This window comes from Colobus angolensis, unplaced genomic scaffold (genome assembly GCF_000951035.1).
Source record: "Colobus angolensis palliatus isolate OR3802 unplaced genomic scaffold, Cang.pa_1.0 Scaffold27, whole genome shotgun sequence".
NCBI lineage: Eukaryota > Metazoa > Chordata > Mammalia > Primates > Cercopithecidae > Colobus > Colobus angolensis.
Genome location: NW_012115932.1, coordinates 15850128 through 15865875, shown reverse-complemented (window position 1 = coordinate 15865875; position 15748 = coordinate 15850128). Strand labels below are relative to the sequence as shown.

The window sequence follows — 15748 nt, the reverse complement described above, 5'->3', positions numbered from 1 at the left end:
CCCCCCCCCCCTTTTTTTTGTAGAGACCGGGTCTCACTTTTTTGCCCAGGCTTGTAGAACTGCCAAACTGTTTTCCAAAGGCACTGCAGCACTGTACCGTTTTACAGTCCTGCCAGTGGTATGTGGGGGCTTCAGCTTGCGCAAAGAACATCCTTTTCATGACCAGCACTGGAAAGCATTCTTACACCTAGCCCCACAAATCACAAAGTATGTAGCATCAGGCTTTAGATTGGATAGTTGAGAGGCTAAACAACTAGGATTTATATGTGGCAACTTACTCCCACAGTCACACCAATTGGTATGAGACAGTGCCTGGAAGTTGAGAGGGTCTGAGCTTTATTACAAAACAGCTGTTTTGTAATACCAGCATGGAGGGTTTCTCCATATCCTCACCAACACTTGCTGTTATTTGTCTCTTGTATTTTATCTGCCCTAGTGAGTGTGCAGTGGTATCTCTGGTTTTGCTTTGCATTCCCTTATTACTGATGATGCTGAACAACTTGTTGTATGCTTATTGGCCATTTGTGTACTTTCTCTGGAGAAATGTCTATAAATCCTTTGCCCACTTTAAAAATTGATAATTTGTCTCTTTATTGTTGAGTTATAAGTTCTTTATATATTCTGGACACAAGTCCCTCATGAGATACATGATTTGCAAATATTTTCTCCCTTTCTGTAGGTTGCCTTTTCACTTTTTTGATGGTATCCTTTGATGCACAAATGATTTTAATTTTGGTGATGTTCAATTTATCAAGTCTTGTATAGTTTCAGTGCTTACGTATAGGTCCTTGATCCATTTTGAGTTAGATTTTTGTTTAAGGTATGAGGTAGGTGTCCAATGCCATTCTTTTACATGTGGAGATCTATTTATCTATCCCATTCAGCTGCAAATGCAGCTGGTAAGATAATTCAGGGCCCTCTGGTTGCTGTGTGTCTCCTTATTTGTCTAATAATACATTTAGATGTCTATGAACATCTAAGTCTTTCAGATGATATCACAAAAGGGGATTATGTATTCTACATACATACAATTAGAAGTAATGTGTCAAAACAAATGGAGCTGTTCAAGAAACTATGCTGGAAAAGAGGATGATATGAAAGATGAAACTTTTTGTTTGTTTTTTGAGACAAAGTCTTGCTTTGTCACCCAGGCTGGAGTACAGGGGCACAAACACGGCTCACTGCAGCCTCAACCTGCTGGGCTCAAGTGATCCTTGCACCTAAGCCCCCTAAATAGCTAGGACCACAGATGTACACTACCACGCCCAGCTAGTTTTATTTTTTGTAGTGATGAGGTTTTACTACATTGCCCAGGCTGGTCTCAAACTCCTGAGCTCAAGTAATTCTCCCGCCTCAGCCTCCCAAAATGCTAGGATTAGGTGTGAGCCACTGTACCCAGCTGGAAACTTTTTTATTACACTAGCTTCATTAGGTTTGACGTGTGAGCTGGTGTAAAAACATAAAATCTGGCCCAAACTCTTTCCTCCAGGTAAATGAGTATCCGAACCATCTAGGAGATGTTCTCTTTCTAAAGATCTCAACGACTGGAGACTTCACTTCCCTCCGTGTTTCATTCCAGTGTTATTACTCAGCAGCCAAAGAAAATGTTATGCTGTCTAGTCTGCCCTCCAGCCTCCCAACTTTGAGTTAGAGGACACTGTATTTTATAATCACATATTTGGGTCATTCTCAGAAGCTGTCTTTTTAAGAAAGGTATATTGTGGGAGGACTTTTCCACATTCATTCTTTAAAATATTGTTAATTTGTTATACAGGTCTGGAGCACGAGCACCTGTGAATTTGTCCGTACTCTCAATGGGCACAAGCGAGGCATTGCCTGTCTCCAGTACAGGGATCGTCTGGTTGTTAGTGGATCATCAGATAATACCATTAGGTGGGTAGAAGTTGGTGTGCTGACAGAGCAGGCTGATTTTCGCCACGTTGTTGACTCATCTCCTAGTTCTAATGCTCAAAACAACTCAGAGTAAATGGGATGTTTCAGATAAGAAAGCTTTAGGTAATTTTTAGAAATGTATTTGGCTCTGTATACTCAAGTGGGAAAACCCTGTATGCCCTGGGTGGTCTTCCAGTATTCCCCTAGTACACGAAGTTTTTTAACCTCAACTCCACCCAGGATCACTTAATATCAGAGCACTTCAAAAGAGACTAGGGTGCTGCAGCCCAGCTCGCTCTGATTTCCCTTACCTGTGAGCTCCCACCTCCCTACCTAACACATGGGAGTGTACTTTATTTTTCTCTCCCAAGACTGCATTATGGAATCATCCATTCCTGCCGGATCGTTTACCTCCATTTTTCCTTCCCAACACTCAGCCTCCTTACTTTCTAATAAATCTGACTAACCTTAGACATTTTGTATCTTATTAAGAACATCCCTTCAATATCTACTTAATTATCCCGTGCCATTTCCCCACTGTCTTAACACACTCTAGTGGCTTTACATAAGTAACTAAACTTAACTTTGGTTTATAATCAAATTGACTAATGTTTGGTCAAAATAAAGGTAAGGTTCAAGATTATTTAAAAAAAAAATAGACATACTAGTAGCTTTACATAAGCTTTACTAAACTTAACTTTGGTGTTTATAACCAAATTGCCTAATGTTCGGTCAAAATAAAGATTGGGTTTAAGATTATTACAAAGTTTTTTTTTAAAGGCAAGCAAATAACAAAAAAGCTATAACGGCTCTTTAAGTTTGCTTTATCATTTTAGGCTTTAAGATACCAAAAAGTTAGTTTAGAGCTTAAATCTTGATTCTCTTATATTCGTCACGCTTTGTGGTATTGCTTAATGTTTCATCAGTAAACAGTTCTTAACCTCCTTACTGGAATTGTTGAGGTTTTACAAGATAGTAATATGTATTACTCTGCAGCTTATAGAAGAGAACCACTTTGGAGTCATATAGGCAGTACTGAATGACTTTGATCACAGATTAGAGATGCTATCATCACGGGTACTAAGATTTGCTAAGGGCAGCTGTAATAAAATGACCTTTGGATGTATCATAGGAATTACTGGTAGAGAGGCTAAGAAAAAGTTATGATAGAATTAATTTGCTCACTTTATTTTGTACATGCTAACTAGCTATGATTTTTTTTTCTGCAACTACTGTAGAAAATCAGTCATAATAGGAAAAAAGATCTCTAACTCCAGAATAGTTATATAAATCATATGCAGAGAAAAAGACTTGGTGTAGTCAGTGGGTTTATATTTCCACCAGAACACTGCGTATACCTAATCAGTCTCCCACTCTGACCTTGTAAACCATCAATCCCAGTATTCAGCATATAGTATCAAGGAAGCGGTATCTGCAGGCCTCATCGAGAGAGCTGCTAGTCCACCAGTTCTAACCTCAGTGGTCCTCATGGACTCCACTGCGCTAGAATTACCTGGGGCGGAAGCTTTACCCCCTGGCTGTATGTGGTATCTCCCTTCCCACCTTGTCTCATCTGTGCTTTTTCTCCTTTACTGCCTACAATCCCTGTCTCCCCAGTAAAGTCTTTCCTACACCATTTGTCTACATGGTTTTTATCAACTCAGACATCAAGAGAATGCCTAAGAACTAACTAGAATTGACGTTTCTTGTTTGTTGATTTTATTTAAATAGTAATACAGACACATGATTAAAAACAGTTTCAAATCGTATGAAAGGAAATAGAATAAAAAGTAAGGCTTCCTCCTAGGTTAGTACTTGGAAACACACAGATGGTATAAATGTATACATATAGCTTTATATGTGTGGTGTGTACTGGAAGTGAGATAGAAATAAAGAGTTCCAAGATAGTGAAAAATTATATCTGTATGGAACAGATATAAAAAACTTACAGATAGTGTGAATCATGTGTGGGAAATTGTTTCACAGAGGTCTGTTTTTCATTCAAGGCTCTGGGATATTGAATGTGGTGCCTGTTTAAGAGTCCTAGAGGGACATGAAGAATTGGTCCGATGCATCCGGTTTGATAACAAGAGGATTGTCAGTGGGGCCTATGATGGGTATGTCTTTCAGATTTTCAGATGTACTGCTATAACTATATCAACAAGAAAAAGAAATGTTGTATATTAAGCAACTCTATATGTACCAGGTCCTATGGTAGGTTTCTGTGTAGTGGTGGATGGCAGGTATTATTATACCAGTTGCTTATGTGAGGACACTCAGGCCCAGAAAGAACTAAATCTTGCCCCAAATCACAGAGGCAGAGTCACTGTGGTTCCTAAACTTATGCTTTGAGTCATTGTTGTAAACTCCAGCAATAGCTGAGGTTGTGAGTGTATTCACTTCTTTGCTTTACCCCTAAATTAAGCCAGGCTCTCTCTCTCTGTCTGTCTCTGTGTGTGTGTGTGTGTGTGTGTGTGTGTTCTTTTTCTCTGGGTGTGTGTGCTTTTTCTGTGTGTGTGTGTGTTCTTTTTCTCTGTGTGTGTGTGTGCTTTTTCTCTGTGTGTGTTCTTTTTCTGTGTGTGTGTGTGTTCTTTGTGTGTGTGTGCTTTTTCTCTGTGTGTGTGTGTGTGTTCTTTTTCTCTCTCTGTGTGTGTGTGTGTATTCGTGTGTTCAATAATAAGTTTCTTCTTTTCCCCTTTTGGTAAATTGAACAAACCCTCTTTAAAACACCTCACTATATTTTAAATGGGCAAATGGCAACTGTAAATCTTTCCAGATGACCTTATATATACTTCCCAAATGGGTTGGTTGGTCTGTTTGTACTCCTATTACTAACTTCCAGCATTTGCTTAATTTGGAGAAAGGTATCCTTGGAATTTCACACAGAGCCCTAGCTTCTGTCAGCAGCACCTACTCAGCCCTAGAGAGTCCCCTGATGAATGAATTTGGTGACATAGGTTATCAGGTCCGGAACTGAATTTAGATAACCTGAAGTTGTTTTCTTATCTCCCTTAAAATAATATTTCTTTAAAATTTCAGCAATTCTGAGAATGTATTGGTTCTTAATTTTTCCAAAGTGTAATTGGTTCAGATGATTTGTAAAAACATAAGCATGTTCCCCATTAGCTTTTATAAATAGGCAGTTCAGATGCACTACTTTTTGCAAGGAAATGTTTGACAGCATATAAATTGTTCATTTTTCCACTAATCACATCTCATTTTCCTTTCTAGGAAAATTAAAGTTTGGGACCTGCAAGCTGCTCTTGACCCTCGAGCCCCAGCAAGCACATTGTGTTTGCGCACATTGGTGGTACGTTACCTCTTAAGACAGGAATTGGTTCCGTGTGCTGGAGGATGACCATTTGCAGATAGCCCTGTCTAGGTGTATCACAGGAACGCTTGTGTGTCTCACAAGATGCCTTCAGAGAATTTCACTGTTCATTTTGTTTAGCCAAAATCAGAGAATATTTGATGTTTACATTACTGTGAGCACTTTTCTAAGGGGAGACATAATGCAACTTCAGATATGAAGGCAGGCATCCTGATTGTAGGCGGACTGGTTTCCTCATAGGGCAAGCAATATTTCCTTCTTGCAGGTTTGGAAGATTTCTTAATATGGCTACTTGTGGTTATGTTATGTTTTAATAACAGTACATTTTTATACTGTATATAAATTTTTATGCTATATATAAATACTGTTATATTTTTGAAGAGATAGTCATTTGGAAATATTGGTAGATTTAAAAAATTTTTTAGTAGCTTTATCTTTTATTTCTATCTCTTCACTTCTTGCGTTTACTAGAAGATGCAGAACTGTCTTTCTTCTTGATTTTAATGGGAACCCTTATAATGTTTCACCATGAATTTTGATGCTGGCAGCAGTTTGAGGTAGATCCTGGTCATGTTAAACAAACTGTCCTTCTGATTCTAGGTTTTTCCAGTGGATTTTTAGAGTGCATCAAGAATGGGTATTATGTATTGTTGTTTACTTTTCTAAGGCCCTTTGTGAGATGATCTTTGAAATATTGGTAGAGTCTAGGATACAAAGTTGAATGAAAGAAAAGGCCTAGCAGGGGGTGCCGGGCGCGGTGACTCATGCCTGTAATCCCAGCACTTTGGGAGGCCAAGGCGGGTGGATCTCGAGGTCTGGAGATCAAGACCATCCTGGCTAACACAGTGAAACCCCGTCTCTACTAAAAATACAAAAAATTAGCCGGTGTGGTGGCGGGCGCCTGTAGTCCCAACTACTCGGGAGGCCAAGGCAGGAGAATGGCGTGAGCCCGGGAGGCAGAGCTTGCAGTGAGTGGAGATCACGCCAGTGCACTCCAGCCTGGGTGACTGAGCGAGACTCTGACTCAAAAAAACAAAAAAGGCCTAGCAGGAAAAGGAAGAAAAGCATTTGTTCTTGGGATGAAGGACACAGTTCAGTGAGCTCTGTACAGTCGTTTAAGAAGTCTGTTTAAGTGGCTTCATTTTCATCTTCTGCCAAATTTCTCATTGTGAGATAGCAGGGACTGTAAAGATCTCATTTTATTCATGAAGTTTTTAATATTTCATAGGAACATTCTGGACGTGTGTTTCGGCTACAGTTTGATGAGTTTCAGATTATCAGCAGCTCCCATGATGACACTATTTTGATTTGGGATTTCTTAAATGTGCCTCCCAGTGCCCAGAATGAGACCCGTTCTCCCTCCAGAACATACACTTACATCTCTAGATAACAGTCTGCACTTTCACCCGTTTCAGGTGAGTACTGTCCCCTCCCCTTCCAATTTTGCTGATTGAATTCACCTTCCCTTTCGGGAAATTTTGTGATTTGGGTTCCTTGGTGATGGGAACCAAGGTCTCTTAGATGTGTCAGCTTTTGCAGAGTTCAAGTATCAGGCTAGATCTCTATAGTCACATCCATACAAGGTTTCAGTTGGAATCCTGCCTATTGTGTGGGTTTTCATTATTGGCAGATGATAAACATGGTTCCTGTTTTTAAAAACTGTGTTCCTAAATGATTTTTAAGGTCATAATCAATTTAACACCAGTAAAATCCCTTGAATTTTATTTTGGGGTACAAGAATCTTCTTTTTCTCTTTTCTTTCCTGTCCTTCAGTTCGTTTATTAAAAAAAAAAATCATCATCTGACAAAACATTCAAAATCCGCCTCTTCCCCACTACCACAATCCACCCACTACTGTCATTCCCTCAAGGGTGGATCAGAGAAGAGCGTCTGTTGAGAGACCCCTAAAACCTATTCTGCTTCCACGAAACACAGCAGATATGCTGCGAAGCAGAGTCCTTCGCTCCGGCTACAGGAACACTGCAAGTCATTGTAACCATTGATGACAGAATACTTTGATTATTGCTAAGTGTGTTCAGTCTGGAAGATGAGAAGTCTTACTTGGCTGTGTCCTAGGAACTGATGACTTAGGAACAGTATTGACAACTCTGTGTGTTCTGCTGAGGGCCAGTGAATTCTACACACATTAAACTTTGTAGATTGAATAAATGTTTACACATAATCATACTACTATGGATATATGTATATAAAGACTGTTGTGATTTTAATAAAATCTGTATTTATTTAAAATCATTACTTAATTCTTAGTGGCTTTTTATCATTACATATTTTCCTGTTCATTGAATTTCAAAAGTATAAGGAAGTCCATGTGCAGAATTAGGAATTTTTTTTGATGGAGAGATTGAGAACTCTTGGTACTATTCACTAAGTTACCATCTTTTCAGATACTCTTTCATCAGGATTCCAAGATCCAATAAATAGAACTCCACCAGGAAGTTGGTCTTACCTAGAGGTCAGGAAACTATATATATAGCCAGGGGCCAAAATTGACTCACTACCTGGTTTTTGTTTTTTTTGTTTTGTTTTGTTTTGTTTTTAATTAGTCTCTGCTTATCCATTTTTTTTTTCTGTCTCCACAGGCTAAGAATAGTTTTTACATTTTTAAATGCTTAAAAAAATTAAAAGAATTTTTTTTCATGACACGCAATAATTAGATGAAATTTAAATTCCATTGTTTATAAATAAAGATTTTTGGTACACAGCCATGCTCATTCCTTTATGTGTTGTCTGTGGCTGTTTTTGTGCTTCAGTGGCAGAGCTTAGTAGTGGTAACAGAGACCTTATGGCCTACAACGTCTGAAATATTTACCATATGGCCCTTTCAGAAAAAGGACTTTTTTTTTTTTTTTTTTGCTGACTTCTGGTCTTGCCCTGCTCCATCTATTAGCAGTAAACCAAGGGTCTCCATCAGGAATGGCAAATAATTTGTGTTTTCTTCATGCCCACTGAGTTTGGTCAGTAGTGGCTGGTGGGAGTGTTGCCTTTGGAAGGATTCTGGGACCCCATGAATGCCAAAGGACTGGTTGTGGTTGGTTATGTCTGCCTTGCAGGAGTGACCTGTAAGCCACTTAACCTATTTGCTGTTACGGGTCTCGAGTGTGTTCAGACTGTTCCTGATCATAATATTCCGCCCTGCTGCTTTCTTTCTGGATAGATTCTTCATAAGTCAGTTGAAAAATCCACATGGCAGAATTATTATAATTATTGAATGGAGCCTTAAAATAGGAATTCCAGAGGAAGGAGGCAAGGATCTCTTGAGTGATTGCTCCTCCCCCCAACCTCCCCTCCCAATAAGCCTAAGAAAATGTAGGGAAGGAGGAATGGACCCAAGTAAAAACGGCTTAAAGAGGCATATGGCGAAATTCAAGACATCCATATCATGGTTTTCTTTTTCTGGTGTATTACAGTAGATGAACTGACAACATCTATATGTTACCTGAAAGTGACCTGAACAAGATTCCTTTGGTTGAGAGATGAAGCAGTGATCACCAATGCTGTTTCTTACTGGCTGTGGTAGAAAGGAAACTTGTGTTACTTCCTCCAGGCCCTCCTCCTACCCACCTTTTATGGAAACCTCAGAATAGCTGCCTAGTTGTGATCAATTATAAGTCAATGGAACAATCTTATCTGCTTAAGCTGGTGGTTCCCTGTATCCCAGCACAAGCAGTGAGACCCCAAATGTGCTTGTCTCTCCAATTTTATTACTTTTAACAACCCTGGCAGTCAACTTTATAGATTTTACTGCTCTTTTCTAAATTCTTTTTTTTTTTCCTTTTGAGACAATGCCTTGCTCTGTCACCCAGGCTGGAGTGCAGTGGTACAGTTTTGGCTCGCTGCAACCTCTGCCTCCCAGGCTCGGGTGATCCTCTTGCTTCAGCCTTGTGAGTAGCTGGGGCTACAGGCATGTGCCATCACACCCGCTAATTTTTGTATTTTTATTGGAGACGAGGCTTTACCATGTTGGCCAGGCTGGTCTCGAACTCCTGGCCTCAAGTGATCTGCCCCCCTCGAACTCCTGAAATGCTGGGAATACACCGCTCCTAGCCCCAAATTCTTTTCATTTATTGTAACATGAAAAAAATTATAACCATGTGATACTCTAAGATTTATGTGTAATAAGAAACACTACGCTAATGGTGATTTAACCTTGCAGTAAAATATTCACCCGTAAAATATCAGGTGAGAGTCTCTCCATGTCAGCAAATGCAGCTATAGATTTATTTACAGAGTCATTTTTTAAAAAGTAACGTCTAAGAGCTATATGTTGTATTATATATTCAGTAGCTCAAAATTTATTGTTTTTTCTTATTACAAGACAATATATGATCATTATTAGGAAATTTGAAAAAGTAGATACGCCAAAAGAAGAAAGTAAACTCCTGCTCATGGTTTACCCCTAACTCCTTTTTATAGATCCTTTCAGGCTTTTAAAAATGATGCTTTATAACTAGCTGGACATTTTTAAGCATGCTTTTCTTCTTTATTGTGAAATGCTTGCGTGTTAGTAATGTCAGTATTTGTCCAAATTATTCCAGTTGCCAAATTATATTAGATTGTTTGGATATGCTCTGTTGTTACATATTTATCCTCCCCAACCCCCAGTTTTTAGTGATTATAAAAAACAATGCTATGATTGTTCTTTTAACCTAATCTTTGTCCAACCCTTGATCATCTTTGGATGGGATTCTGGAAATGTCTGGAGAGTCTGGGTTAAAAGGTATCATGTTTGAAGACTTTTTTTTGTTTTAAGTATACTTTAAGTTCTAGGGTACGTGTGCATATGTAGGTTATTTTGCCCTCCAGAAGATTCAGTCAGTTTATGTTCCCCTCAGCAGCATTTGAGAGTGCTCACTTCTGGTCCCAGGGCATTAATGTTTTTGAAATAATTCAGGTTCCCTTAAATATCCTTAATGGGAAAAAAGTAGCAAATGAAATTGAATCTTGAATTCATTGAGAAGACCTAAGATTCTTGATCTTTATGAAAATTGACAACCTTTTGGGAAAATCACCTTTTAAAAAAAGCATTCAAGCTTTAAAAAGTCTCTCTCGCCTTTTTTTTTTTTTTTTTTTGTGCCACCTAAGGTGACTTTCTAGGCCAGTGGTTTAGTGCATCACTGATTGTGATATAATCTGAGTGAGTTTTTACTTTGCTTTGATTTAGAATAGAAAATGTCAGCCTGCATTATACATAAAAATGATAAATATTGTGAATATGAATATTCTCATGAATATTGTTTTACATGTGTGTGTGCATATTTACATACATGATGAATGTAGAAATTGTGATTAAAATGTGTTTCTGACTCAAAGCCATAGTCAAAAAATTATGAAACATTCAGTGACCTTTCCCCCTACACTGTTGTTTTACAAATGATTTACTTATTAAGAAGGAAGTCATTTCGGATTACTAGCATTCTATTTTAGAAAGGCTAATTTTTGTATATTTTTGTTTCCTAGTGATCGATGAGGGCTCTCATGAGAATATGAGACTGGCCCCTTGTAGGTTCTGAATGTTATAAAGATTATGCTAAATATAAAATCGAATGTGAAGCATCTTTTGTTCTATGTGTACTTTTTCAGAGCAGTACTCTCAGCACTTAAGTTATAGGGTCACCTCACTCCTTGAATCCCCTCTCTGTCACTTGTTGACTCTTTGAACTAAACACTTAGCCTTTCTGAACCTTAGTTCTCTTATTTGTGAAGCGGGTGTTTATAATAGTTTCTTCCTCAAGGGATTGTTGTGAGGTTTAAATAAATGTGATACGTGGTATGTAGTACACTCAGAACAACTTACAACTTCTATTGTGAATGTTAATAAGTTATGCATGTAGCTGTGTGCGTGGGGATGGGGTGTAGTGTGTATATTCCCATCTAAACAGAGTATTCACTCACACTCCCTTTGTTTTTGTATTTCTTTCCTCAGGGTTTTCTAGTCTTGAACTACTGGCTACATGGCTACCAATGCCTAAGGGAGTTCGTTCACAGCTGAGTTATGAAGCTGGAATTGGTTCTAGACGCTGGGTAGATGCAAAGCAGCCTAACTCTTCAAGTACCGACATTTCTCACCTCCGATTCTGGCTCTCCTTTGAGAAGGATACCTTAGCTTCCCTGACATCAAGTAGAACAGAAGCCTGTTTCCTTCCCTCATCAGTGAAAATATCTAATGTTTCAAATGTAAATTGTTCATAGAAAAGGAACATAGAATCTGTTTTACAGAAGTAAATCGACCGTCAAGAGAAGACTTGGCCTCTAATTTATATTGCTTTGCACTTTGGTTTGATATTAAGAAACAGCATTCTTCTTCAGTGAAATTTTGGGTGCCAAACACCTACCCAGAATGTCCAGGGCTTTCATTCTGAAAAGTTAGCATTCTCCTTTTGACCGTCCAAGTCATTATGAATTCTGACTTGTTGTATTAGGAACATGTTGGACAATGGAAAAATTTCTCTGGATTGTTTTAGTAATATTTTTGGGATTATACTTCCTTTCTGTACCAATTTCTTTTAATTTAAAGAACTATAAGTCAGTTATATTATCTCCCAACAGGTAATATAGCTCTTTTCTTTTATTAGCTGTTCTCTGTCCCCCAACCATCTCCTGATATTTGGTAGAGTAACACCTTTATACGTGTGCTTGCCTCCTAATTTAAAATACTATTCGCATGTAGATATAATGTACATAACAGTTTAACCTCAAAGTTGCTGGAGTCAGGGCCCCCTGTGCTTGAGACACTAATACAGAGTGTGTTCGCACTTAGCCATGGGCTGGGCTCAAGAACCTGATACCAGGGTTGATGTGGATTACCTAGAACCCTTCCTGCAGTATTCATACAGTGTTTTTATTTTGTTGTTGTCATTGCGTGTGTGTGGTTTGTGTGTGTTTTTAATGAGAATCTTGTTTTAAAATGTAATTTCTAAAGTTTAACACAAAATGTTTTATTTGTTGTGGAGTATGTATTATACAATAGAGAGGTACCTTAAACATTTTTTGTTCTTATTCTTTTTCTCATAAGTACTCCTGAGTACTAGTGGTCACCTTCCATAGTATTCATTTGGCTTCACTGTCAAATATCATTATTCTGTGCAGTCGTGGCCCTGGGAAGGGGAAATAAGAAGGCCCTGTTGACAGGCTGTCTTGGCTCTGGAATTCATGCATCCTGGCCTTGCCAAGGTTCTGGCAGGGCCCGCTGGTGTGTTGGAGCCTGCTGGGCAGGTCAGGTGGGTTCAGAGGCCTATGCTGAGGGGTGGGCATTCCTAAGTGGAGTAAAACCTCAAGCCCATGAATCCCACCCCAGTCATCTCTGGTGTCACCTGCTGCTGTGGCCCCAGCAGGTTGTGAAGGCTCCGAGTACTCCCGACTACACAGCACAAATGTGTAAATGGCACTGTTGCCCTGACAGTGCATGGAAAGGACGTTGGCATCCAGTTGGCACTCCTTCTCCCTCCCTTACTCAATATTAGGTTTGATTTGCCCTTTGCCATTGTTTCCAAAGATCAAGGAATGTCAATAACATTTTAAAGGACCAATAAACAGCCTCCTATAAATTAAACCTCTTCCCGTGGAAGCACACTTACTACTAAAGGGAAGGCCCCTGGGCTCTGATTTGTCCTTTGCATTGAGAACGGTGTGGGGATCAATGTGTGTGTATGTGATTTGTTTATCGAGTTGGCTTTGCTTTTTTAGTATTTCTTTAAAAAAAGAAAATCCTTCCCATGTTACTAAATTAATTTATGTTTTTGAGAGGTTGAGTCTCAAAGTGTAAACAATAAACCCCCTTCTTAAGGTGGATGTTGTAAGCTTGATGGTGGTGGTGAAAGTGATTTAGCTTTGACCACTTTTCATCTTACAGCTTCAATATCAAACTGGTTAGGAAAGCCCAGGGGGAAGGGAGGGGCAGGGGAGGAGGCAATTCTAAATGAATGGATGGATTTTTTGTTGCTTTTGCATGTTTAATATAGAAGTTCCCCTTGTTCCTTGGGAGATCATGGCCTTTGAATATGCACACAACCTTTGAATTGTGCCTACTAAATTATAGCAGGGGACTTTGGCACCCAAGGAATTCCGACTTTCTGGGATTATAGTAATTCCCAGCCATCCTCTGGACTTTATTTTGCTAACCATAATTAAGCAAATGTAAATTACTGCTATATTAATGTTTCAAAGCACTGGGATAGTCTAATTCTAACTTGTAATTAATTATGTTTGCCAATTATCTGTTTGAAATAAATTTGTGTCTGAACAGCTATTGAAACTGTTAAATTGTACAGATATTATCATGACAGCTTTGTACTGTGGAATGTGCTTAATAAAAAACAAAAAAGTTTGACTTTTGTCCAATAAATTGCTAAGTAATGTCAATAAATCAAGTATGGGTATTATGCAGTGCACCTAATCTGGCTTCATGCAATTGTTACTTCAGCTACTGATTCAAAGCCAATACTCTTAATAAAGTGTTGCAATACTCTGATGTTCTGTTAAGAAATTTTTCAAAGAAACTGTTAAGTGCTATTAGGAATTCAGTGACATACAATTAAATTTTATAGATTTTTAGAATCATCTGCTCTGTAAAATGAGGTTGAAGGCAAACCGGTTTTGGCCTGTGAGAATGTTGTAGAAGATGATATAATTCCTTGTCTTGGGCTTTTGCCGAAAGCTAGCTTGAATCTCAGGAGTTAGCTGAGGTCTAGCTAAGAAGTCTTCCCCTGAAAATCTGCTTCCCACACATAATTAATTGCTTCTTCACAAGTTACTGTCAACATGAAAATGGTCTCTGAGATGTCCCAACTGGCTTTCAGGTATGAGTGGATCCTCCCCTTCTTGAAGAAGGGCTGTGGAGGTGTGAGAGGAGCAGTTTCGCAGCCCTCTCCACCATAGCATCAGAAATGAATAGTTTTGTGTGTGCAAGTGTGTCACTGGTAGAGTACTGAAGCAGAAAAAAATCCAGTTAGTATCTGTAGGTGTCTATTCAGAAGTTCTGCTACTCAGTAGAACTGAGTGGAAGCTGAGTTTTTTAGATAGCTAGGCTAAACTCTCCCCGTTAGTCAACCCAACTGGTAATACGGACTTTTTGCATGAGATTAGAGTATTTCTATGTAATTGTTCGCACCCACTTTTCTTGTAGAAAATGTTTTTCAAATGTGTCATACGCGTGTGGTTAAGAGAACCCGATTTACATATCACAAAAAGAGTAAAAAGTAATTTTCCCTCTCCCCCTTAACCCCCAGTCCCTCATATGATGGTTGACCAGTTTCTTTCATGTCCTTCAATAGATACCCTCTTTTCTATACACAGCTTGCTTTTCCAGCTGGGGAAGACTGGGAGCTTGTCTTGTAGGTGCTAAGATATCGGGGCTCCTGCTGGCTCGTTGCACAGCGCTGAATCCAACACCTTGTGGGCACTCACTCAGCCTGTGTGGGATGACTGAGTATATGGCCATCTCAAGGTGTTTACCAGCCCACAGTTGGGACGACGGGCCCCATACACCAAATGCACTAATTCAGTAGTTTAAAAATTACATTGGTTAGGTGTAGCCATGTGAAAGATTTGTAGGGCAGGTCATAAGTAACCTTTTCATAGTGTATGCCAGGTAAACTGGAAAGTAGAATCCTATAAATGCGATTGTATTGTTCATTATTTTCAACTTCGTGGTCATCTGCTCATCCTTTCTCTAGGAATTGTTTGATTTCATTGCTCAGAGTATGTGAGTTATTACTGGGCTGGCCTGGGAGAACCTGGAAATTATAAGACCAAGGACTTGAGTGGGGTCAGATTTAGGAACAGCTTAAACCTGATGTTCTGGTGAGATCTCAGTGTGTACAACTTAAGCTCTCTCTACCCTTTACCACCACCTTCAGATCCAATGGACTTTGCCATTTCTTGCAGGCTGTGTTTGTACTTCCAAATCCTACCAATACAGGGTATTGGGAAGGACTATTTTTTTAAGTGTCTAGCTCTGTTGCCCAGGTTGGAGTGCAGTGGTGCAATCATAGCTCACTGCAGCCTCGAACTCTAGGACTCAAGGGATCCTCGTGCCTCAGCCTCCCAAGTTGCTGAGATTACAGGCTTGAGCCATCACGCCCAGTGGGAGGGATATTCTTAGAACACCATCGAGACCATCCTATGGGGGCCACTTGTCTACCGAATGGCAGAGAGGAAAGAGCCTGGGCTTTGGGGCCCAGAGACCTAGCTCAGGATTGGAGCCCTGCCACCTCATTGGCAGCAGGCCCCATGGGCAAGGGCATGTGTTATCCTGAACCTGAACTCCTCGGCTGGGAAGTAGAGACAGTGTTTTAAGATTACAATGGGGATTAAATGACATCTCTAAAGTGCCTAGCACAGTGCCGTGTAGCTTCAACTTAGACATTTAAACAAAGGGAACAGAATGCTCAGAGAGGAGAAAGGGACAGGAGTTAGTGGAATCTGTGTGTTGTGCTGTCAAACAAACGTGCTCAGGCAAACGTGAAGCCAGTCTGGGCCTCGAGGGGAAATATAAGAGCTGACCAT

The 15748-nt window shown here is 39.5% G+C and overlaps 1 protein-coding gene across 4 annotated transcripts in view; it reads left to right on the top strand.

The window, feature by feature from the left end:
* The window catches only part of FBXW11 (F-box and WD repeat domain containing 11), a 150759-nt gene extending 137047 nt beyond the window's left edge, over positions 1–13712 (top strand). For all 4 annotated transcript variants that reach the window (XM_011947789.1, XM_011947788.1, XM_011947787.1 and 1 more), the window contains 5 exons: positions 1775–1893; positions 3900–4010; positions 5125–5203; positions 6453–6639; positions 11169–13712. In XM_011947789.1, coding sequence (XP_011803179.1) covers positions 1775–1893; positions 3900–4010; positions 5125–5203; positions 6453–6614 — 471 coding nt within the window. In that variant the 3' untranslated portion in view covers positions 6615–6639; positions 11169–13712. The remainder of the gene's footprint in view (positions 1–1774; positions 1894–3899; positions 4011–5124; positions 5204–6452; positions 6640–11168) is intronic.
* The last annotated feature ends 2036 nt before the right edge of the window (positions 13713–15748 follow it).